Source organism: Dipodomys spectabilis, unplaced genomic scaffold, assembly GCF_019054845.1.
Source record: "Dipodomys spectabilis isolate Male_0828 unplaced genomic scaffold, ASM1905484v1 ptg000178l, whole genome shotgun sequence".
NCBI classification, from domain to species: domain Eukaryota; kingdom Metazoa; phylum Chordata; class Mammalia; order Rodentia; family Heteromyidae; genus Dipodomys; species Dipodomys spectabilis.
This window is the reverse complement of record NW_024870855.1, coordinates 7,885,331-7,911,377: the sequence shown is the minus strand read 5'-3', so window position 1 is coordinate 7,911,377 and position 26,047 is coordinate 7,885,331. Positions and strand designations below refer to the sequence as shown.

At 41.9% G+C, this 26,047-nt stretch overlaps 1 protein-coding gene across 1 annotated transcript; it reads left to right on the top strand.

The window, feature by feature from the left end:
• Positions 1-26,047, top strand: Stard3nl (STARD3 N-terminal like). The gene is made up of 9 exons (XM_042695139.1): positions 1-130; positions 10,309-10,575; positions 13,985-14,062; positions 14,711-14,788; positions 16,676-16,729; positions 16,842-16,959; positions 18,623-18,718; positions 24,652-24,725; positions 25,592-26,047. Exons 2-8 carry the CDS (start codon positions 10,372-10,374, stop codon positions 24,708-24,710), a joined length of 687 nt encoding a protein of 228 aa, XP_042551073.1. The 5' UTR covers positions 1-130; positions 10,309-10,371; the 3' UTR covers positions 24,711-24,725; positions 25,592-26,047.

Sequence of the window (26,047 nt, the reverse complement as noted above, 5' to 3'; positions counted from 1 at the left end):
TGGCTGCGGGCGGCGGGCGGCTCGCGGCCTGCTGGGCCCAGTCCCAGCTCCCGCTGAGCCCCGCCCCTTCGCCCAGCGGTCCGCAGCCTCCAGGCCCGCCTGGGCCGCCGGCCCGGAACCACCCGGTGAGGTAGGCTGGGTTTCTCATCGCCCTATTTGACCGGTTGGAAAACTGAGTCCCTGAGGCCAGGTGACCCGCGGGGCCGACTCACGGGAGGAGGAGGAGGAGGAGAAGCCGCCCAGCGCCTGGGCCCGGGCCTTTGCCCCGGTTTGGGGGTGGAGGGGAGCGGGGTCTGTGCAGGGGACGCGCTGGGAGGGCCCAGCCTCCACCCTGAGGGGTCCAGCCTCGGGCCGGCCTCCCCAGCGTCCAGGGCCTCGGGGCCTGGAAAGCACAGGAATGACACCTGGGGGGGACGGGCCTTTCGTGTTCATCCGGGAGAGTGGCGTCCAAACAAAACAATAAAAGCTAAAGCTTGAGGCATGAAGGGTCTGGCTGTGGTTTCTGTTCACTGCTTTAGTCACCCATTCTTTATGAAATCGGTGGCACGCCTGCCCCTCCCTCCCCCTTTTCCTTTTTCCTCCCTCCCTTCCCTCCTCCCTCCCTCTTCCTTTCCCTATCTCCCTTTCCCCCTTTCCTCCTTTCCTCTTCCCCTCCTCCCTTCCTTCCCACCTCCTTCCCCTTTCTCTCCCTCAGTTCAATACTTTAACCATCTTTCTTTATGAAATCTGTCCCTCCCACTCCCTCCTCCTTTTCCCCCCTTGTTCCTGTTCTCCCTTTCTCCTTTTTCTTCCCTCTCCCTTCCTCTGTTTCAGCATGAGTTCACATTGGAACTTTACTCGTGTGTGTGTGTGTGTGTGTGTGTGTGTGTGTGTGTGTGTGTGTGTGTGTGTATGTGTGTGTGTCTGTGTGTGTCTGTGTGTCTGTGCTTATACTGGAGCTTGGGGCCTCCACCCAGTCCCTCAGCTTTTGTGCTCAAAGCTGGCTCTCTACCACTTGATACACAGCGTTTGGGTGATCAGTGGTAGATAAGAGTCTCATGACTTTTCTGCCCTGAGTGGCTTGGAATACAGATCAGCAGATCTCAGCCTCCTGAGTAGCTAGGATTACAGTCATGAGCCACGTGTGTCAAAGCTTCTGTTCATTTCTTAAGGTGGCAGTTGTTCATATGATTGCTCATCTCCCTCACTAATAGAATCAGCTGAATTCAGCACTTGACTCAGTTATGGTTCAGGTAAATTATAAACTGTTGTTACTTTTAATGAATGTAGTAAAAATAACAAGTTGTAACTTCCCAACACACTGGGTTAGCCCAGTGTTGTACTGTGGGATTTGGAAGGGTTCTACACAGGTAATTCCCATTGATTTTCTATTGATATATATTTGATGAAACAAAACAATACATAGCAAGTTTGCCTTACTTATGGATTAATAAGACAGTGGGTTATCATCTCCTGAAGTGAAAATGTTTACTATGAAATATATAGAATAGTATGCCTACTGATAGAATGTTCCGTATTTCAGAAAGTGGTCATTCTCTTTAAAGTCTTGCCTTCTTACACATAGGCCTTTTAAGATTGCATGATAGTGTATAAAATTGCAGTGAAAAAAAGTTGAATGAAAACCACTTCTCAGGACATAAATTCATAGAATGATGGTGATTATTACTGAAAGGATAAGTCACAGCCATCCCAGGGGACCACGCAGAGGCAGGCAGGCACAGGAGAAAGATTATTACAAGGTTTATTAGAGGAGCCATATTTGCCTGGAGAGAGAGCACATGCCAACCTCTGCTATCTAGGTAGCAGCATGGTCTGAGTGTCAGAAGTGAGGTAGATGGGAGTTCAGATGGGTCTGGGTGGGGAGATCGAGGGGCCAGCAGGTCTGGGTGGGGCTGAGGACCAAAGGTGGGCATAGCTGATGAATGTCTATTTCATACATTGTATTTCAGAGATTCGGTGACTGAGCAGTTTCCTGACCTCAAAGACCTTAGCAGTTGGTGGAGATGAGATGGACATGCAAACTGAAAAATGATTTGAGATAGTATATCATGTTTATAAGGAATAAGATGCACGATGGGGGCTTAGGGTATGTGAGGAAATGTACTTATGGTCGGCCTCCCATGGAGGTGATGGTTTGGGTGAGAGTTGAATTTTTAGAGTGAGTCAGCCTTGGGAAGATCTGTAAATTTCCAGTAAAACTCCAAAGGAGCTAAAGGAACAATGAGCTTGTCATGTTACAGGAAGGAAGGGAGACCAGTATGGTTGGAACAGAGTAAACCTAAGGGAGTGAGGTGGAGGACAGCTCTGAGAAGTAATAAGAGAGAGTGGGAACTTCACCATCTGAGTCCCAAGTGGGAATTGCAGACTGGTTAAGGAAAGATGATTTGCATATTCCAGAACCATGTTTTCCTTTGGAAGCATTCATAGACTAACCATTTTCTGCTTTATTTTGGTTAAGACATAGTTGCAGGGATGCCTTTAATGAAAGGAAAAAGTATTTTCCTCCCACACTGTATCCCATGCAGTTATTAAACTTTCTATTGTTATTACAGACAGGATTCAAAACCTCTGCTTTTATCTCCCTCCCTTGAATCCTCTCCAAAGTACTGTTCACCTGCTTTCCATTTGGATCACACTGGAAGGCAGTCCCTGCTCTATCCAATCAAGTTCTGGGAAACTGCAGGATTAAGTAGGTTACTTTTTCCATTAGAACTTGTGTTACTTGGGGGATGTTTTGGTGCCTACAGGATCAGGTACTTTGCATACATTCTAATCCTGTCAACATTTTGCAAAGATCAATGTTGAACCTTTTTATCAACTACTACAAGTTGAGTGCATTAGTGTTGTTCTAACGTTTTTTATTCTCCTGCACTCATTGCTTCCCAGAGTGATTAGCCACACTACAGATCTGTTATTGAAAACGTGTTTCATGATGTAAAATTTTAGGACTCATGTGATTTGACTTATTTTAGAGGTGGGCTGTGAAGCTTAAACTGGAAATATAAAAGACAGTGGCCAAATTGGTATCAGGTTCTCACCTTATGTTTTATGAGTTTTTCTGCTGTTTCCTACTTAAATTCCCATAACAAGGAGTTTCTGTATCTAGAAGATACAGTGTTTCATTATCTAGAATGTACTGTTCATAAACTCATAAAAGGTAATTTTAAAATGAGACAGTGCTAAAAAATCTTTTGCTTTATTTTCCTTCTGTTTTCTGAACAGTGAATAGATACAACTTTTCAAATGCCTCCTTGGTTTTAAGATGACTTAAATAGATACCTGTAACCTTAGCTACTGGGGAAGCTGACTTGGTAGGAGTTCAGTCAGCCTGGACAGCTAGACTCTGTGTCAAAGTAAAATAGTAAATAACAATGAAAATGGCTGGATATATAGCTTGGTGCAGAGCTCATGCAAGGTTCCAGTTTCAGTCACCAATATGGCAATTTAAAAAAAGGCTTTAAAATATAAGCTTCAGTTTTAGAAACATTTGGAAGGGATTTGAAATCTGTTACTATTTTTCCAGCTTTAATCTCATACTCAGAAATGTGAGAATATTGCCTAGAGTTTGCTGGATCACAGTTTCTGGTAGCAGGTAGAGTTTTCAAAACTGAGGAAGTTCTTGGGTTAGCTCAATGATGCAGTTTCTCTTTCTTAGCAATATGATTTTGAAAAATAAACAGCCAGGTGCAATGGCCCACACCTGTGTTCCTAGCTACTCAGTAGGCCGATATGTGAGGATTGCAGTTCAGACAGAGCCAATCTAGACAGGAAAATCTGTGAGGCCCTTATCTCCCATTAAACACCAAAAAAGCAGGAAGTGGTACTGTGATGCAAGTGGTAGAGTGTCAGTCTTGAGCAAAAAAGCTCAGGTACAGTGCCCAAACCTGAATTTAAGCCTCAGGACCAGCACAAAAGAAAAAAGTAGAAATAAGTTATAAATTATATAGTTGAGGAATATTGTCCAAAATTAGAAAAAAAAAACATTTTTTATTTCTTAATTTTGCTTATTTTAGTGATTAAAATTGAGATATTCTATGAATAATAACAGATTCATGGACTGTCTTAATGGAGATTGTTTTTGCTGTTAATCAAATTAGAATAATATTATAGAATTAGCATCTTCTTAAGTATTGTAAAATGTTTAAATTTAGGTGAAGAATATTTTTCTCTTTAAACCAAAATATCAGAACTGGATATTTTGATATCTATGTCTTTTAAGCTCGTTCGTAAAACTAATGTACATAATCTAAAAGTCCGGGCCTTGTGATTTGACTCCACAGTTTACTTACTGCCCTCCGTCTTCACTGAGCCCTGTGGCCTTAATAGGCTCCTTAGCCTTTACTTTAGTGTGGTCCTTGCTCATATTCTCTATGGAATGCCCTTTGCATGGACCACTCCATTGCTGAGCTTTCTCAGTGAAACATTTCCTGTGTCCCTTTGTTGAATGCTTTGAGTCACATAACGTTTTTTTTTTTTTTTGACAATCCTGGGGCTTAAACTCAGGTCCTGAACACTGTCCCTGAGCTGCTTTTGCTCAAGGCTAGCACTCTACTACTTGAGTCACATTGCTACTTCCAGCTTTTTCTGAGTAGTTTTTTGGAGATCAGAGTCTCACATCTTTCCTTCCCAGGCTGGCTGTGAACTGCAGTCCTACAATCTCAGTCTCCTGAACAGCTAGGATGACAGGTGTGAGCCACAGATGCACAGCTCACGTAACTTTTTTTGTTGTTGTTACTGTTGTTTGTTTTGCCAGTCCTGGGACTTGAACTCTAGGCCTGGGCACTGTCCCTGAGCTTCTTTTGCTCAAGGTTAGCACTCTACCACTTGAGCCATAGTGTCCCTTCCAGCTTTTCTGTTTCTGTGGTCCAGAGGAATTGAACCCAAGGCTTCATGCAGGCTAGACAAGCACTCTACCACTAATTCCCAGCCCTCACATAACTTTTGAGAGATTTTCTTTGCCAATCTTGCCATCTTTTATTTTAAAACCAATCTTGCCATCTTTGGTAATGCTCTGTCATATAAGTTGGCCTTAGATATATATTGACATGAACTTAGAAGACTTAACCATCTGTGTTATACATGCAATGTTTGTTTTTGTAGATTGTAGAATGCTCTTGGTTTTTTTTTTTACATTTTTTTTCCATATATACTTTTTATTGTAAAAATACTGTACAGAGGGGTTATAGTTACATGAGTAAGGTAATGAGTACATTTCCTATCGAGCATTGTTACCTCCTTCTTTGTTTTTCCCCTACCATCCCTTCCCTCCCCATCTCCCCAACTCTTCTCTTCTTCTCTCTTCCCCCCCACTCCAGGTTGTAAAGTTCGTTTTCAAGTTCCTGTACATCTCATTGTTACAATGGGTCAGCCTGTAATCTATTTCAGCATATTATTTCCTTTTCCCTCCCCAAATTAGAAAAATGTATATACAAGATGCAGGGCACCAGAATCAAATACAGTGAAAACAGGGGTTATACATACAAAAGAAACAAAAAAAATCACATGGTACATTATAAATACATTAAAAACAACAGCAAGAAGGTAAAACTACTTGTATCCCTATCTTGGGGTTCATTTTGCTTAGCATGATCTTATATAGTCACATGTACATAGCTTTGGAGCTTTTCTGCTTGTCCTAGATATATACTAGTTATTGCAAATAAGGGAAAACATGGGGCCTATGTTTCTTTGGGTCTGGCTTACTTCACTTAATATAATTTGTTTACATTTTCTTGACCTCAGCTTTGTAAGCAATACTGGTAGATGTTCTTGGCTTTGATTCAGTAGAACCTGTCTCCTATTTCAGTTTAAGGCACTGACTTCTCAGGTCCCTTGAGAGGAATTCAAATCTTCAGGTGATAAACATGGAGAGCACATTGCCATAAATGATATCAGTGTTCTCTGTGTTTATGTTACTGGAAATTCACAACAGTTTCTACCTTTTCATATTACAGATGAGAAAACTAAGGCTCAGAGAGAGAAGGCAGGGCCCTTTGCTACTTGCAATGTAGGCCCATGGCCTGATCAGCATTCAGGACTCATTATAGCAGAGCCTGATACAGGCCATGTGTCAGAGTTCCTGGCAGCCCCTTAAATAATTATCCCCATAGCAGGGCCTTTCTGATGGCTTCACTTGCTTGACAGGATCTGGAAGATCCTTCTTGTCATAAATCAAGATCAAAACTGAACTCACAGTGATCCCTGACTCTTGAGTTCAGTATTCAAGCCTGAAGAGTCTTCTTGGACAGGCATTGGGTAGTGTTAGGCTAAGTACTCTTCAGTTTCATATCCTTCTCTTCTATTTCTCTTGTCAAAATTTTCTAAAATACATCTTTTGGGACTAGAGAACCTTTCCTCTGGAATGTGAGAAGTTTGGCTCAGTACTCTCTAAGTTGCAGCAGTCACAAGATTCTGTGTCTCGTATCTTCCAGGACAATATTTCTTTTCAAGTACTATGCATTTTTGTTCACTGTGTTCTTTTTTTCTTTTTCTTTCAGAAAGATGTATTTCATATTAAAAAAAAAAAAGAATTTCTTTTTCTTTTTTTCTCTTACTTGACTATCTCCCCAGCCCTCTTTGAATTAGTTTAGTTTTCAGGTAGGTTCTTAAGCTAGTACTATCCTCATATCTTCTCCCCCTCCACTCCCAAATAACTGGGCTTATAAGTGCATCACTATGACAGCTTGTTTTCAGATGGTCTTACTAATTGGTTTGCCCAAGGTAGCCTTTAACCCAAATCCCCTTATCTCCACTACCCACAAACCTGAGATTACAGTTGGATGTCAGCACTTTTGGCCCCTTGAATTAGCCTCTTGATTTATAGAATTAGTGATGCAGAACCAGGTAACTTAGGTACCTTTTTCTAGTCATGTGGTACTGTAAGTTATTTTGGCAAGCGTGAGTGTCACCAGCCAGAACTTGCTCCTACTAATGCTGTGTCTTACAGGGTTTTCTCTATGTCCAGAGCTGTTCTGATATCTTCATGTCAAAGTTTTTTCCTCCCCAGACCATTGACAATTTGGGCCTGGAAAATTCTTTCTTATGGGTTCTGTTCTGTGCTTTACTTAATATTTAGGACCATCTCTAGCCTCTTTCCCTGGAGGACAGTGACACTTCCTCTAGAACTGATGACCAAAATATCCCTAAATGGTCCCACAGATTGAGTAGGAGTTTATAGCCCTATCCCTTACCCTACTCCCCATTGAGAACAACGATTTTGTGTAAACCAGTTTATCGGTTTATACAAGGTTAGGTTGCAGTCTGAATGCTGCCCCCATTTTACAAAGAAACTTAGATTAAATTGTGAAGCGTGAACGAAATGTAGTAATTTTAGGTTTGGATTCCATTTTGTCTGGGAACTGTGTCAGTAACTCCCCTTGAGCCCAAATTCCAGGAAATCAGCAACTCCCCTTGATCACCTTGAGCCCAAATTCCAGGAACTAACCCTCTTTATGGAGAATTCCACTAACCATAGCTAATCATCAGATAACAGGATAAGGACCTTTCGGTGGGGGTTCAGACCATCTACTCCAGCCAATCATTTCGAAGAGCATCAACCCCATCAACCAGCCAATCCCTAGCACCTGGTTGGGTCCTGCCACTGGTTACACTAATCATCTTTTAGAATTATTTTATGATTTTCCCGCGGTGTGATATGATTTGTTAAGTGTTGCAATGATGTATAGAAGTCCCTAAAAACCCTATAAAAACCCTGCTAGAGGAAGGGTCAGGGCTCTCAACTCTCACCCGCTGCATCGGTGATGGCTGTGAGTCCAGGCTCGAGCTTGTAATAAATGACTCTCGTGTGCTTACATCAGAATCGGCTCCATGGTGGTCTTTGGGAACCCTTACCTGGCCATAAGAAAATAACTTGTCCAAAGTTACACAACTAGTCAGCAGCAGTAATAGGATGTGGAACTTGACAATGCTCTTAAGTTATCCTTCACCCACCCAACACTGCCCTCTCCACTGCTCATCAACTATTAGGAATCTGAAGACTGACTTCCCCAGAAGGAACCAGAGGCAAATGGAGTGCTGGTGAACTAGCGTTATTGCCAGGATTTCCCACATTTTCTAAGAGAAGCTAGGTGAAGATCTGGATTCCTTCTATAGTTCAGGGTTTAAGAAATCTGTGCAGGCCAGCAGACAAACACTGCTACCAGTATGTGGGCAAGATTTTTCCCCCACCTGAAGTAGACCTTGAGATGGGGCCCAAGCTGGTATGATTCTGTTTTGCCTATGTTTTGGGATTTTAGAGTCGATGGGCCTAGTTCCTGGAATGAAAAAAAAAAAAAAAGCATCTGGTTCCCTTCCCCTTTACAACCTTACCCACCCTTGATTGTTGAGTTAAAGACTGACCGATAAAACAGGTTGTAATCTGGCTCAAATTGGTGACAACACTTGCTTACCGTAAACCCTGCCTTTTGCACATGCTTATGGTGAACTCCGCCTTTTGCCCACCAAAAGGTAGACCAAGCCTTACCCACTAAATTTGTGGGCCACTTTAAACCAAGGTGATAGGCTGGCTTAAACAGCCATTACAGGCAAACTGTAACCTCCTTGGCCACCTGTGTGTAGTCTGGTATGTCTGTACAATCCTTTGTGTCTGTTACAATCCCATTGGTCACCTGTGCGTGATGGGGCTCAACCTCATGGATTTTGCCTTTAAAGACCAAAGAATGGGGGCCACTCGGGGTCGTAGTATCAGCTCCCAAGTCTATGCTGCTGCCCTGACCGTCATTGTAGGAACCTTCTCAATAAAGTTGCTTCTTTATTAACGACTTTGTTGTGGTGACCTCTGTCACGCTGGACAACTAGGTGGGCTTGCCTGCCTGACTAGGGGTCTTCCTACTACACACCCATCAGTTTGCAGACTTGTTTGTATGGTCTTTGCAATACTTCCACAGTCTAGAAAAACCTACATTCATTTGATAGGGAAAAAGATAGACTATGTGTGGAGGTTCCACGGTAGAATTGAGGGTTGGTAGATGGGGCTTGTAGACCAGAGAGATGGTCTTAAATTGTGTTAAGGCAAAAGAGCATGTGAATTAAAGTTCATCATCCAGAGCACTCTGAAATTGTACTATTCAGATGCTCAATGCGACTTGGTCAAAGCCAGTGTACTTTTCATTACTTTGAAAGGCATTGTTCATAACTTTATGACCTCTACTTTTCTGAGTGTGAAGTATTTCATCAGACATTGAGAAAACATGGATTCTGGAATTGAATACCTGTATCCTGGAGAAATGAACCATGAGTGCTGTATAGCTAGCTTTATTGACATCCACTAGCCCTGGAACTCTATTTAACCACATTGAAAGGAAGAAACTGCCAGCATTTTAGAAGCAGTGACCTCTTTCTTCTTGGACTTTGCCATTTTTCCCTGCCCCTCTGTTGAGCCGATGTACCTTTGGTGTGGATGGCATGCTTACTTCCCTGTGCAGGTATGTCTGCACACTCCCAGCCCAGCCCTCTAGTCACATGACCTGGGATTCTCCCCAGACACTTGGTGACTCACTGTGTACAGACACACTTGTCCTGCTTTCAGTTTGCTTTAGTCTCTCTCTCTCTTGGAACATAGCAGCTTTAGGTTTCCTAAAGTCATGCATCCTCTCTAAGGCCCTCCTTTTATGAAGCCTGTTGTGACCACAAAAACCTCCCACAACACTGATATTCAGTCTTCTTTGTGTTATGCTTACCTTAGACTTTGTTTACTAATTATTTATGAAGATATTACCTCCTTTATGAAAGAATAACTTGAAGCTGAAGATCAGGTCTTTTCCATTTGTCTCTCCCACCCCCCTCCCCCTCTAGTCACTGACACAATGTTTCACATGTGGCTGATCCTTAATAAATGTCCATTTGTGTGGCCCAGGTAGGTTCTCACTTATGGTGATTTCATTGTTTTCTGTATATTTGTGTCTGTTTCTGTGGTGTGTTGTTTGAGTGATGGCACTGCATACTTTGAAAAAGGTATTAGAAAGGAAGTTGTACGGGCTACCTCTTGGCACAGCAAGGGAATTGGGTTGGTATTCTCATCAAGAGGCTCAGTACAGGTTACTAGGAAAACCTTTTGTTGTTCCATGGCACATTCCTACTCCAAGTTTGCATCCTTCTTTATCGACCTCCTTTTCCAAATCAGCTGTTTTGTAGTGTTGAGAACAAGTGATGCTTCTTATTGCACTGTTAGTGCCCAACAACACAGTCAGTGCCTTTGGTCAAAACGGTATTGATCAATTAGCCACTAGGTCTCACATGATTGCATTACGTGAGCTTAAGCTAACATGTTGTCTCTCTTGTCTTCTCTAGGGATGGTGAGGTAGGAACAGCGTTCCTTTATCCCTTCTCTGGGACGAGCCACCTCCAGAAGACATGGAGAACACCCTCACTGGGAGCCAGAGCTCCCATGCTTCCCTGCGTGATGTCCATTCCATCAACCCTGCACAGCTCATGGCCAGGATCGAGTCCTATGAAGGCAGGGAGAAGAAAGGCATATCTGATGTCAGAAGGACTTTCTGTTTGTTCGTCACCTTTGACCTCTTATTTGTTACCTTACTGTGGATAATAGAACTAAATGTAAGTTGTAAATTTTTTTTCAATTACTTCATGAGATCTATTTCCAGAAGGAGGATATTACTATTTTTGTTTTTGAGTAATGGTCCTAGGGCCTGTGTACTGTTCCTGTGCTTTTTTTTCCCCTTCAAGAACAGTGCTTTACTGTTTGAGCCATAGCTCCATTTCCAGCTTTTTGCTGGTTGATTGAAGTTAAGAATCTCATGGACTTTCCTGCCTTTGCTGGCTTCGAACTGTGATCCTCAGAGCTCAGCCTCCTGAGTAGCAAGGATTACAGGTGTGAGCTACCCTGGTGCCCAGCTAAAAAAGTTTTTCTTATCATTTATGTCTCTGTGAATTCCATCTTTCTTTCTTTTTTTAAAATAAGGCAACATTGTCTTTCTCTAGCAGATTTAGACTGTATATTCTGTGTTATTGTTTGAAACAAACCTGGTAAACTTTACTTTCTCTGGACTTGAAATTGGGATTTCAACATGTTTTGCTCAGTAATAAGAATTTATAAACTATAAGCTGTGAGACAAATTTCACTGGTCTGTGTTGGTACTATCTTGCTGAACAAAACCACATCCATCCACTTACACCTCTGTTCTTTGTATCAACTAGTTGAGTTGAGACCTTTTGACTCAAAAGGAAAAATTATTTTCTAGGCCATTTCAGAAAAGTTTGCTAGTTCTTTTCCTAAGAGAAAACAAAATGCTTCTGGCATAGATTTTAGGTAGTCTGTCGACTTGCATTCTTATTACCTTATTTGAGATTTTTATGTATACATTTTGTAAAACAATTGCTGATTCTAAATCTTTGAGCAAGTTTTATTCAAAAGGGGGATAATGCAGTTATATTGCCAAGTAATTGTCTAAATCAATACTGTCCAGTAGAAATATAATGCAGAATGTAACATACTAATTTTGAATTCTCTAGTTCTACATTAATAAAATCCAGGTGAAATTCATTGTAATAATACATTCTGTTTAACCCACTATGCTTTTATTCCCTTGAAAGCCTTGCATCTGGTTCCTGGCACTCCTTACTGGGCCCAGGGTGGCCTCCTGTAGAAGAGGCCCTCCCATCATTTGCCGCCTCCTCTAATTATCATTCACCAGCCAGCCTCACTTTCTGCTGCAGTGCTAGTCAGAGAGACAGAGACATTGTTTTGTTTAGAACAGTGGTTGGCACTTGGTGCCCATCAGGTATCTGCTGAAGGGATTAAGATCATCATGGTAGTGTTGAATGAGTTAAATGAGAAGAAGGTTGGCAGCAAGTACTTTTAACTCAGAAGTTGTTGAAAGATTGTCATAAAAGATGGTCTGACTAGGAGAGAGCTCACCGAGAGAAAACTAAGGAAGCCATAACAGAAGCTTGCTGAAAGGCTGAATTTACACACCTTTGCATTCAAGATGGTACCAGGGTGTCCAATGATGAAACCTAAAAGAGCAGTACAGTAGAAGATCCCTTATCTAAAATGCCTGAGACTAGAAGTATTTCAGATTTTGGATTTTTGAAAAGTCTGAATATTTGCATATATACAATGAGGTCTTAGAGATGAGATCCAATTCAAAACAAAATTAATTTTTTCATCAATGCTTTTACACTTGGCCTGAAGGCACTTTTATGATGTAGTTTTTGTGGGCCTGCAGTTTTCTTCACATGAGGTCTGGTATGGAGTTTTCCACTTATGATGACATGTTGGTACTCCAAAAGTCTCCAATTCTGGGTTGTTTTCAATTTCAGATGGGAAGGAAGTTCAGTTTCAAACAGAAAGAACTTGATTGGGCAGGGCAGGTATGGTCTTTATTGGAGACAGCTTGCACTAAAGATTGCAAAGTAAGGATTAGGTTACAGATTAAATTATAAATAACTCCTTTAAAGGTGGCACAAAGTCAGGATGTTTTAAAGAGAACAGATACCAAAGAGGGGTGTTTCCTACTGGCAGGTCTGTGCTGGCTACTTTGACTGCTATCAGAAATGGAAGGGATGTCTTGTGGAAAATGCTGGTTAGAACCATCATTTGTTTTTAATAGTAGGGGTTTTGATAACCTCTCTTAGTATGAGGGGGAGGGGGACACAGCCTTGCTGCTGCCAGGTTTTCAGCCTAGTGATTTGGCAGATCTACAGCCAGTTTGAGCTATCCTCAGATCCTTAGTAGGGCACAGAGAAGATAGTGCTTGTGGTTTCCTTTTATTCACATAACAAGTGCAGATCCAGGAAATTGTATGTAAGCTGAGACCACTCTCTAAGTGACAGCTTTTGTACTTATGTAATTAACTAGGGACTCTTGCAAAGATGTTCTTTCTTAATCTTCCCCTCTTCCCAGACAGTTATCTGGTTAATTGCTCTGTTTTGTCCTCTTTCAGAGGACACCAGGATTGTGTTTAAAATGAGGAACCTGAGTGAACTCTTGTATATCATATTCCCATCCCTTCCGAACAGGAGGATTCTTGGGCCCCACTCACAGAGTGCATCAGTAGTCCAACATACATCTTCTCTGATGTCTTTAAAAATATGTACTTCATACTTAATTTCTACAGTTTTGACCTTTATCATTTAAAATTCATTTTGACAGCAGTAGGAGTAGGTGATCATGCATAACTCTAGGTCTAGATCTGATTCTATTTTTTAAAAACCAAGTTACATATTTATATAGAAGTAGAATTTTTTATTTTATTATTTATTTATTTATTGCCAGTCCTGGGGCTTGAACTCAGGGCCTGAATACTGTCTCTGAACTTCTTTTTGCTCACTTTGCTAGCACTTTGCCACTTGAGCCACAGTACCACTTTGGGCATTTTTTATTTATGTGGTACTGAAGAATCGAAGCCAGGGCTTTATGCATGCTAGGCAAGCACTCTACCACTGAGCTACATTCCCAGCCAAGAGTGGAAATGTTTTAAATGCCAAGAGCAAAGAAAGACAAAAGTCCAACAGAGAATTCTTGACTTCTAACTATGTCATGGTAACTGTTCTCATACAGGTTTGCCATGAGATCAAGTCTTTTTTAAGATGGAAAGCTATCCAGACAGATCAGAAAATAAAGGAAGCCCTGAATAAATCATTGCATTTCTTTCTTTAAAAGACACTTTTGTGTGATCACCACCTTTTTTTTTTTTTATGTGACATGATAGTTGGCCAAAATAGGACCTACCAAATATGAACTACCACGTTGTTTTTTGTGTTTGTTTGTTTTTGTCAGACATAGGGATTTTTTTTTATTGTACATTTTAGATGTGGTAACTAGTTGAACTCAGAACTGAGGAAGTATGGCATGCTATGGGCCCCTTTTTCACCAGGTTCTTTTGTTCTGTTTTTGTTTTGTTTTTTAAACATTTCTGGGTTCTGAGGAGTGTATGTGGGCCTTTGGTCTTGTTTTCTCTTGCCATGTCATCCCTCCCCATTTGCTTCTTACCCCTCTTTCTAGGTGAATGGAGGCATCGAGAGCACCTTAGAGAGGGAGGTGGTGCAGTATGACTACTACTCTTCTTATTTCGATATTTTTGTAAGTAGCTTTCATTGTACCTCTCATTTCAGCCTAACAAAACTAAAACCAGGGGCACATTCCATTGAAATAGGCCTCAGGACCATTATTTTTCCTGGTATATGCAGACTCTTAATTTTCCTCTAAGTTACGCCCCTATTCATTGTCTCCCTACTTCCTGACTCACTCACTAATAGATTCTCTGAATGGAGATGAGGGAGGGCAGCAAAGGGAGCCTATCCACATTCCTTCTGTCACCCTCTCACCGGGCTAAAATATAAAATAGATCTCATTGGTACAACCTAGTTTCTGAAATGAAAATTTACCTCTTTGTATGATAGCACTGTAAGAGTGCCCACTTATCCCTCTCTCCTTTTCTCTTTTCCTTCTTCCCTCCCTCTCCCTCCCCCTTCTGTCTCTGTCTCTGTCTCTCTCTCTCTGTCTTCCTCTCTTTTTCTCTTTCTTTTCTTGTAATGAGAAGTTAATTGGGAACTTTACTTGGGTGGTGTTATATTGGCATCTTGGGGAGGAAGGCACACGTAGGGATCCACACGTCTCTGAGATAATAGCAGTGTACCCTCAAGATGGTCAGGCAAGTTTAGAAAGCTGTGCTACTTTGTATATGTTGTATTTTAAATTGCTTATCTTCTCTTTCTATTTTCTCCCTAGCTTTTGGCAGTTTTTCGATTTAAAGTGTTGATACTTGCATATGCCGTATGTAAACTGCGCCATTGGTGGGCTATAGCAGTGAGTATGCTGAGCAGAGCGGGGCACTTCTGTGAGTCATCCCTCCAGGGCTGTGGCCAGGGCACTTATCACAGGCTGAGCTGAGAGAGAGGAGATGAGATTTCCTGGATTTTCCCCTCTTGGCTCACTTCAGTGGGTTTAACACAAGTTTAACATGCCAGAGGTGTTTTCATAGTCAAGGATTAACTAGCCAGATATCTAGGATGCCAGGCCATTGACTCTAGAGGCTCAGCATGGTTATTGGCCAAGCTTCCACAAACCCTCCACTTCATTTTGTAGAGAAGAGATGAGCATAGTACCTCTGTCACAAAACCGTGTGGAAATCTCTTCTTTTTCTTTGATACTGTTCCATGATTTTCCTCCATGATTGGGTCTCCATTTATTTTGATGTTCAAGTAAACAGAAAGCTTGCCTACACCTTCACACCTTCTTTTTGTTCTTTCTGGCTCCTTGAGGACCATCACATTTTACTCCTCTCTCTCCTTGCATCTAGCATGGAACTTGGGCACTTTGTGTGTCTCATTGATAGGTATTAAGGTTGCAAGGGTTGCAAGCAATTCTACTTGAATGAGTCAGTTGGAGGAGGGAGGATAATGCTGACAAGGGAGGGGGTTGCCTAGCTCTTCAGTCTGAGGAGTCTGCTCAAGAGAAAACAGGGCTCTGGCATGAAGGCTATGCTGGTTCCTAAGACGGTCCACCAGAGGTCATAGCTGCCTGAGCATGCTTAGCATCCCAGGAGGTTAGACCCACTCCTGAACTTTGATTTTAGGAATATAATTAACTAAGCTGACTTGTCACCCTTTCACACTTGGGGTGTGATAATTATAACTTACTGCTTTTCTCCAACAATCTCTATTTGGTGGGTTGATTCCACACTCAAAACAACTACTATTAGCCACACTGTCCATTGCAAAGCTCTTCCAACAAAAGAGGTTGACCTGTGTGCCCTCAGAGTTGCAAGGAAGTGGCTTCAGTATCTGCTGTGAACTTGTCTTAAGGAGAAATTTCAGTGACGCTGCCTTTGGACTAAAATGTCTTAAGGATGTCTCAGTTATAGCAAATCCATTTTTTTCTGATTCTTTTTTTTTTTTCTTTTTTTGGTCCGGTCGTGGGGCCTGAACTCTGGGCCTGGGCGCTGTCCCTCAGCTCTTCAGCTCAAGGCTAGCGCTCTACCACTTGAGCCACAGCACCACTTCCAGCTTTTTTCTTTTTGCTTATGTGGTGCTGAGGAATCGAACCCAGGGCTTCATGCATGCAAGGCAAGCGCTCTACCACTGAGCCACCATCCCAGCCCCTTTCTTCTGATTCTTATTTAGAACATTTTCAGTAAGGAGAAGTCAGCTGGAACCTGCAAGTACTTAGTGTCAGCCTGTAAAGTACGCATTTCCAGGAGGTAAGGTGCCTCCTCCCCCAGTAGCTCACTTTGGCTAGAGTGTATGTTTTCTCCTGAAACTCTGCTGGTATCACTGAGAAAGACGCTTATGTTTCCTGGCCTTGGTTCTGTCATTCATAGCTCCTGGCATTCATTTTGGTCAGATTTTATCACACCTGAATATCTTAATTGGAGGCAGAAGTGGCAAGGCTCATGCATGGCACAGATGTTCTGTCCTTCACAGTCCTAGAGTCCTGGCCTGCCTTTCTTCCCTGGATGTTGCACCTCTGATGGAGAAGCCTTCTGTGTACACCATCAGGGAAGAAATACCATAAGCCACCCATCAAGGAGTCTATTTTCTCCCAGTCTGGGTGGAGGGGACAGAGCGAGTATACTGTGGGAAGGAGCATGTGTTTCTCATGTACTACCTGCTCCTGTCAGGTGGGTCTCCTGAGGGAGAGGCCCTCATATATGAAATATCTCACTTGAGCCGTGCTGCATTATGTGTCTTACAGTTGACGACAGCAGTGACCAGTGCCTTTTTATTAGCAAAAGTGATCCTCTCAAAGGTATGGCTGTCCCATTTCCTGTACCACTGTCCTCTGCGAGGATGACTCTAGCCCCTTTCCAGTGCAAGCTGATCACTGCCCTTCCCCCTCCTGTTCATTTCTCTTCCTCCAGCTTTTCTCTCAAGGGGCGTTTGGCTATGTGCTGCCCATCATTTCATTCATCCTTGCCTGGATTGAGACATGGTTCCTGGATTTCAAAGTGTTACCTCAAGAAGCAGAAGAAGAAAACAGTAAGTTTTGGTCAGAGTCAGCCTGCTGGGCTACAAGGGAGAGATGTGGCTTCTAGATGTGAATTCAGATGATGGGTGCATGGCTACACAAAAATAGAGGGAAATGTTGTGTAAGTGGGATAGTGACAGGCAGATCCTCTTTCTAATTGTCAGAAAGAACAGGTGAGCACCTGTTCAAATGACATTGAAAGTAGCCACCATATTTATACTCATGATAAGATACTCAACATTGTGTGCATATCAACAGAACTTTGCTGGTGAAGGGCACAGAAAACAATTATTAGAGAAAAGGCAGCAATTCCCCACATAGTCCAGGGGTCTGCAAAGTATTTTCTTTTGCCTTGTACTGCTGAGTGGGTGGTAAATAGATCAGATAAGTGCCTGGACTTGGGACTGGAAAGATGGACTTCAGAGGAGAGAGACCTCAAGCCAGACCTAGCCTGCCCTTTCCTGCCCTCCCTGCACCAATGCATTGCTCAGCCCACACAGCCCTCCCTTGTCCTCTGAAGGACATCCAGCATCATGTGTACCTGTGTCCTGCCTAGGTTATCAGGACTGCCTCACCATTAACTTGGAAGGCCCAGTGATGGCCTGAGCTGTGTGGCTCACTGTTGTTACTGCCCTCCCCATAGGAGGTCTTCATGGAAGCCCAGCCCTGCCCCACCCCTCTTTGACAAGTCAGTGTAGACACCCATGCTATCTCTAGATTGGCCACATGGGTCCATTTCTGTCATCCACCTCATAGGAAACAGTCTAAGTGTGATTATAACTTCACACACAGCAGGATCAAAAATAACATAGTTTTATTTTGAAAAGTTTGCTTAACAGAAAAGCAGTCTTTAAGAAAAGAGTTTTACTTCAAAGAGTGTCCCCAGTATTACAAGTTGTGTCTCTTTTCTGTGCCCCTATTCTGGCAAAGAAGGGGCAGATGAGACTGAGGAAGCACAAAAGGCTACTTTCATTAGATCTGATTTTCAAGATGAACTCTGCTGAAGGTGCTGCAAGTTTAACAAGATGGACACATGAGTGGCTATTTCACAGTAATTAATAAAGCTCAATACACAATTTATGACAAATTTGAAGCAGCATTTGTTATAATCAGTGGCAGATACAGTACACTGCTAGGTGTGCACCCTGTGTATATGTGATGGCCGCCCTCCTCAGGAGGGAGTGTTCTGGAGCTGACCTGTTTTTGCCATCTTTTCTTCAGGAATCCCCTCCTTTAAAGCAAATGTGTCTCCACCTTATTACTCTTCATATATTTTTATGAAAGGCCACTGAAGTATTACACTTGCCTTCTGGTGTTTCTCTAACCAGATGTCGATGATAGACCAATTGTACAGGCTGACCAGGTCTTGATTCACTTTGTATTTTGTTTTAGAGGTTGGTGTCGATACTTGTACAAGGTAGTCATTCTCAGGAAAAAGAAACACTCAATACTGAGTTTAATATCCTAGGATATTAAGGCAATTTAAAAACAACTTTTTTTCTGTCTTTATAGAATTATTAGTAAAGCCTTTCATTTTTGATTGAAAAATTTGCAGGGTAAATTTGTTCATAAGAACATTTTTTAATAATGATACCTTTTGACAATACTTAATCTCACTGCCAAACTCCTGGGGAAGGGAGGCGCATCCCAATGCCTGCATTTCTTCTATTCCAGGGCTCCTGATAGTTCAGGATGCTTCAGAGAGAGCAGCCCTCATCCCTGCTGGGCTTTCTGATGGTCAGTTTTATTCGCCTCCTGAATCTGAAGCAGGTAAAGACTTAATTGCTATTTATGTCTTTGCTTATAATTTAAAAGCGCTGCCCTCCTTCCTCTCCTGCTCATCTCTTTGTCAGCACACTGAGTGTACATTCACATCAGGATGTGAAGCTCAGAGTTAGGAAGAGTGTGAGGCAGAGAGGCTGAAAGTGAAAGTAGGGAAGAGGCCTAGCTCCTAGGATTCATGATCCCTGCTTTAGGAGACAGGCAGAGGAGGAACGGGTCCTCATACTCTCCATTGTCTTCCACTGCAAAGCCAAACGTTCTCTGGGATTGCCCAGGGCTGAGAATGGTAACTCTGTATACCTTGATTGTGTCCCACATCTCATTCACACACCTATGTCAATGCTCCTTCCTTTTTCTGTCTCCCTCACCTCAGTCCAGTCCTACCATTTCTTCTCAGGTCAAATCCTAGATCAACATTCCTTGCTTCAGAATTTGTCACAACCTCTTTCCCAGCCTCCAGTATTGCCTTCCACTCATCAGCTACCAGAACACTCTGCTAAATAACAGTGTTCTCAGCACCAAATTCCTAGAAGACCCCAAATGGTGCATGAACACAATGCTTCATGTCGCTAATCACTAGGAAGATGCAGATCAGAACCACTGTGAGACACACCTTCACCCAAGTAAGGGGACTGCATCAAAAACCCTTCAAAACAGTAAAGATGTGTTGTGAGGATGTGTGCAAATTGGTGTATTCAAGTTGAGAATGTAAACGGAGCTACATCCTGTAGAAAGCAGATACTGTTTCTTTCAGAAATGAAGCACAGAATCACCATATAACTGGATACTTCTGGGAGGAACGAAAGCAGGAACTTACAGAATTTTGTACTGACAATGGCCAGAGAAGATAATAACCCAAATACCATGATTGGATGAAGAATAAAACAAAGATGTATGCATCCAGTAGAATATCACACACACACACACACACACAAACACACACACACACACACACACACACACACACACACACACACACTGAGTGATATTTAATTATGTCATAGCACAATTTAGCATTGAGCCCATTGTGCTAAATAAAATAAGTCATCAATGCCCTCTTCCTTTTTCCTTCCCGATACTGGAGTATGAACTTGTTCTGCTTTTACTCTCAAAGCTGACACTAATCTGCTTGAGCCACATCTCCACTTTGGACTTTTTGCTGGTTATTTGCTGATTTTGAACCATTTTTCTCAGATCTCAATTCTCTGAGTTGCTAGGAGGAGCTACTGGCTCTTGGTCAGGAACTCACAACCTCTTTGGTGAGGCCCTACAGTAGTCACATCTCAGGATCAAGTAGAATCCTTGTTCCCAGGATAGAGGGAGCTGTGGAGACAGGTTCTGATGGTTTTCCACAGTGTAGATGAACTTAAAGCTCTGGATGATCCACTTAGAAATTGTTAAGATGCTACATTTTGTGATATTACCACACAAAATATTAGTGATAGTGCTGCACCCTAAATTACTTAGTTGCTCCGGCTTTCTTGGGCAGGGCTGCTCTTGGCACTGTACTACTGTTCATTCTTTTTCTCCTCATCTTGGCTCTGAGGTGTGAACCTCACATTGTCCCTGGTGTAGACAGGGGCAAGTGAGGCGGAGGTGGATGTAACTGCTCAGCTTCAAACATGTCAACAGTGGCAGAGCTGGACTAGAGCCTTGGCTCCTATGTGAGTCTGATTGTCAGTGCACTTGTGTACATGGCCCAACAGTGTCTGGAAAAGCATAATTGACCATTCCAGCAACATACCCAAACCCCAAAGCCTTCACTGACATAAAGACCTAAAAAAATACACCATTAGCCTGGCAAAAAGCACCTCTGTGATCATTCCTTTACCTGCTTGTCCAGCCTTTGGCCTTGTTAATGCCTTCTAGTAGCTTTTCTGAAAATGCTGAGCTCCAAAGCCCTCAATCTATTCTGCATCTTGATATTTCTGTTCTGTACGTGTTCCAAAAACCCTGTGCTCTTTCTGTCCTTGCCATTGCTCAGGCAGTCTTGGTCAGTGTATCCCGTGTGGTCTTTGCAACTTTCTCCACAGCTCATTATGCTCTGGCTGCATTGTATTCAGTAATGACCCGGTCTGTTTCTACCACTAGCGTTGAGTTAGAGATAATGTTGTATTACCAACATTTTAGACATGCAATCTAACTAAAGAAATTCCTGTGCAAAAGCTCTGTGTGTAAGTTGAAGGGTGCAGCAGTGTGAACATCACTGACTAAGGAACTTGTGGGCACCTACATTGTGGACTATTCATGTGCAGTCTAAAAGGGGTGGCAAATGCAAATGCTTGTGACCTTGTGAAATACAGACATGGATTAGAAGGTCTGTAAGGCACTAGAAACTAAGTGTACTAAACCCTTCAGGATCTCATTGCAAGAATTATTTCTTTCAAGTGTTTTATGCCATCGGACTCATTATAATAAAATAGTTTATATTCTATTTTCCTGAGACAAATCTAATTCCTTTAGATAATCCTTGACATAGTGTCCAAATAGTAGTGTACAAAAGCTCAGATCAGCAGTTTCATGATAGTGAGGAATTCTACCTGTAGCTTTCCTTCTCCATCAAGCTTACTGTTATGATGCTTGCTTGTTTCTGTGGTGTTAGCACCACCTAGTAGATTTTTTTTACATTCTCATTTCTGTGGGTGAAGCTGAGCAGGATCAGACAATTCCACAGTGTTCTGGAGAGCTGCTTTGTGGAAGACAATGGAGATCTGTTGTAGTGGATGGAGAACAAGCACTCAAAAAGCTTGCCTGCTCTCTTGTACTTTCATTGTCTGAAGGGTCAAATTACAGAACTTAATGTTCCTAATAAAATGAGCGTGTCCTTTAGAACAACATTTTTGCATTATGCCAGTAAGTAAAAATGCAAGTTTTCCTATCTGACAGTATAAACCACTCTCAGCCTGATATAGCGCTGCTGCCCTAGTAGGCATGAGGGCATCTGCAAGGACTTGCATCCCCTTCCCTGCCACCTAAGACACTAACTGGCAAATGATACATTTATTTTCTGGTTGAATCAAAATAACCTATTAACAATAAAAAGGTTGTAGGTTAAATAGCACCCTAAAGGTTGCAGGTGCTATCATGGGAAACATTTTCTTGCCTACTTCATATGATGTATATACAAGACACAAGGTACCAAAATCAAAAACAGTGACAACAGGGTATAAACCACAGGGGGAAAAATGTAAGAAAAAGAAATAACTTCACACAGTACATTAAAAACAAAAACAAATCCTCGTTTCCATATTGTGGAGTTCATTTTGATTAGCATCATTTTATATACATAGCTATTGAACTGTTCTGCTAGGACTATCCTAGACATATTCTAATTATTACAAATGAGGGAAAACATGGAACCTATGTTTCTTTAGTCTGGCTTATTTGATGATTTTTTTTCTAAATCTTTTTTCTAAATCTTCCCAATTCCTTATGAATAGGGCAATGTCTTCCCTTCCCTTCATTCTTCATTCTTCATTTTTCGTTCTTTCATTGGTCATAAGGCTTCAGGGCCTGGGCAACTAGTGTTCTATCATGTTGAACCAGGATACCACTTCCAGTGTCATTCTTTCTAAATGGAAGCATAGACTAGACCTATATCAAGTATTAAAATGGAAATGGCAATAAAAGACCTCCCATCTAAGAGAAGCCTAGAACCAGTCAGATTCATAGCCAAATTCTGTAAGGCCTTCAAAGGAGGACTCATTCCAGTATTCCTCAAACTCTTTAATGAAATGGAAAGGCAAAGATCACTACCAAACTTGTTCTATGAGGCCAGCATAACCCTCATCCCAAAATTAGATAGGACTCATCTGTCTTTTTATGGCTGGCTTCTGTTCTGTGGTTTACTATAGAATAGTTCATCAGTTTAACCTAGCTCTGAACTTTCCTAGGAATGTATTTCAGTGGACATTATTATTTTTCCTGGATTGATTTCTACAAGAAGGTTTACTGTGTCCTATGGAAAGTTACTCTTTTGGTTTTCTGTCTCTTAAGACTGGATAATTTCTGTCAGTCTCTCTTCCAGTGCACAGGCCTTTTGGCCCTCTTCAGTATTTTCTTGATTCAAAAATGTTTCATTAATCTCGGCTTTTGCAAGTCCAGAATGTCTTCTTCCCCCCCCCCCCAATTCCTATTTGTTTATTCTTGTAATTTTTTTCCTACTTAAAAATGTGGGTTTTATTTAAGTTAATTGATTTTTTTCTGATACTGGAGCTTGAATCAACTTGGGTCCTGATAGTCTTCCTTTTTCTAATACTGTGCTACTTCAGCTTTGCCCCAGTTCTCACTTTTTGCTTGTTAATTGGAAAGAGTGTCTTTGATATATCTGCCTAGGCTGGCTCCGAACCATGATCCTCAGATCTCAGCTTCCTGAGTAACTAGGATTATAGGCCACTAGTGCTTGGCCTTAATTTACTTTTGTTAGCTTTTAGTTCTTTAATTTGATTCTACATAGTTATTTGAATACATTAATTGTAGGTGCTCAGATGTTTTACTTGCTAAATACAACATTTGGAAACACTGAAGATAAGGTTTGTTTTCACTATACTTTGGTGGTTTGTTTTTCTTTCTTAGAATGATCACAATTGCCTGAATACTTTCTGCTCATGGTGGTTTCCATGCTTTTGACCTACAGGTGGAGAGGGAGTTTAGGAATAGGAGGGCCTAATAAACGCCTCTCGTATTAGAAAGCAGCTAAAGCACACTGCTCTCCATGGTTCATGGCAGGCCAGTGGGTTGGAAAACAGTGTCACACCATTTCACCAAATTCAACTTGAACTTCCTGTCTTTGTGGAGTTAAGATATGGAACACAATCTTAAGATTCTTCACCATTTTTTCCCCATGAACACCTTTTTCCTTGCCTATAATCCAGGCGGAGTTCTGAAACAACTTGTCTTCTTTTAATGAACCATGTCACAGGTTAGATCAGTGGAGATGGGCTGCTTGCTGTCTGTGTGAACCTGCTACCTTGTATTTCCTTCTCTCACTATGGAAAGGCTAAGTGTTTTTGTAAAATCCTGGAAAGAACAAAACTGAAGCTTCCTCTCCTCTACACCTATTAACAACATCAGTGTTTACAGCTCTGGGCATTCTCCCGGCATTGTATTCGTGCCACTGCTACCCAGGTCATATACAACTCATTTAAAATTAGAAATTAAGGCTTACTATTGGTATCCTAAGATATTCATAAAATATGTAAAAGACACATGTTTATTTTCTTCTAGATTTTATTTTCACTTATCTATTTGGCCTTTTACTTTAAAACTGTAATTGTATTTATCATGCATTGATTTTGCCCTAATGCACATGTATTTTCCATGTTGGTATGAATTAAACCTGACTCTAGTTTAAAGGTATTTTATGGAAATATCATCTAGCTTTTTTGTAAACTCAATATGCTTAGCTTTATTGTCTTAACTTTAGAAAGACAAATTGAGATAATGAATTATAAGTATTATTCTGAGACCTAACCTAAGGATTTGCCTAGCTGTGTGATATGTAGGAATAACATGGTCTTGTGAGTGATTGGGGGGTGAGTGGACAGTAGTTGCTGTCAGCAACGGAGGGCAACCATCCAGCCTTGTCCTCAGCCTTTGCATCCCCTCACTCACTCATTTCGGTGAACTTTAAACATGGTTTTCTTATACATTATTTGCATACAAAAATACACTCTCAGGCCTGTCGAGATCAGGGTTGAGGAAGACTAGCAAAAGTCCTTCTAAGAAGTTAGTACAAGTGCTTGGTTGTATTTTAAAAACTTTTCTCTTGTAAAAAGTGAAAACTAAAATGTCACTTTTTATGTTCAATCTCTTGAGGTTTAAACATGAATCTTTATTATTTTGCCTGTCAACATTATAGTGAATCAGTTCATACTTTAATGGGATGAGACATATTTTCCTTCTCCTTTCCCACCACTTAGGATCTGAAGAAGCAGCTGAGGAAAAACAGGACAGTGAGAAACCCCTTTTGGAATTATGAGTCCTGCTTTACAAAGTAAGTTTTTATAAACAAAGTTGTCACAACAAAATGTTTAAATGTGCAGCATCTTCTTCAAACAATGTGAGTACAAGTACACAGCCAGTTTGTTGTATGTACATGGATATACAGCAACATCGCAGTAATACCACATTTCTTAATTTTTCTGTGTAGGTATAAATTTGTAAAGCTTGAAAAAATGAGGGAGATGTTCATGTTTGTGACCTTGACTAGACTGTGTCTGTGTCAGGCACTGTAGAACAGAAGCTCAGGCTATGGGAAAGCGGTGTTCTGAGGTGTAGGGACTGCTAGTACCTCAGTGTCACAGTCCATGGGCAGAGATGGGTGGGGACCGGTCCAGGGTCACACATCTAGAATGAGATGTGTGTTGGTGAGATCACCAACACCAGTGCATGGGCCCAGGGGCCCTGTACAGGGAAGCTGTGGGTAAGCATGGCTGAGATGAGAGTGGCTGTGCATGGCAAAGTCCAAGGATCCCTTCACGTCAGAAAACGGAAGTGTTTTACCCTCATAAGCAAGGAAACACATGGCAAGTGAGCAGTAGTCACAGCAATGCTGCCTCATTCCCTAACCACAGAAGGAAGCAGGGCCTGTGGGAATTTGAGCCCTGGGAAGCCAGGGCAGAGGAGGAGATGGCCCCTAGGGCCGTCAGGGTCCTGGCAGACAAGCCCTGTGTCTGCATCCGCAGGAGCACCAGCAAGGCCCAGCAGGCCACAGTCCCCTCCACAGCAGTGGGGGACACCCTTACCTTTCCCAGTCTCATCACAGCTCACCTTCAGTGCAGACCCTGGGCAGGCAGCGTCAGCGCATATAGCATTTGGCCTCAACTCCACAGCTCAGGGTTCGTCTCCATTTTTCCTAAGTGTGAAGAACCCGTCCTGAAGGTCATCTGAAGACACACGATGGAGTAAGTCTCCCATGCACGGTTGATGTGGTGACCTCTACGGCTGGCCTGGAACAGATAATGAAGGATTGTGTGTGTGTGTGGTGATACCTCATAGCTATCATCCCTCATCCACTCATTTGGTCCCCACCTGTGGCCATCAGGACTTCTCATGGGCCTTTCTCTGTTCATTGGGACTCAGGCTGACTTGTTTGTGAATAGTTGAAGGCAGAGGCTCATGCTGTATCTGGATCAAAGGATTTCTTAATATATTGAATTTGTAGTATGTGAATACCTTCTTATTTTAATTCATATTTGTTTCATGTCTCAGATTTCTTTTGTATTTCTTTTTAACACCCTACATTTTCCTTAATTTTTTTAACTCATGCACATCTGATGTTTGTACAAGTAAAAAGTAATAAACATGTCAAAATGA

Bases quoted from the DNA above. Each gene is read 5' to 3' on its own strand.
- Stard3nl (XM_042695139.1), top strand. From the start codon at position 10,372: ATGGAGAACACCCTCACTGGGAGCCAGAGCTCCCATGCTTCCCTGCGT. The intron at 10,576-13,984 runs GTAAGTTGTAAA...CCCTCTTTCTAG, and splicing joins TGTGGATAATAGAACTAAAT to GTGAATGGAGGCATCGAGAG. The intron at 16,960-18,622 runs GTAAGTTTTGGT...CTTCTATTCCAG, and splicing joins AGAAGCAGAAGAAGAAAACA to GGCTCCTGATAGTTCAGGAT.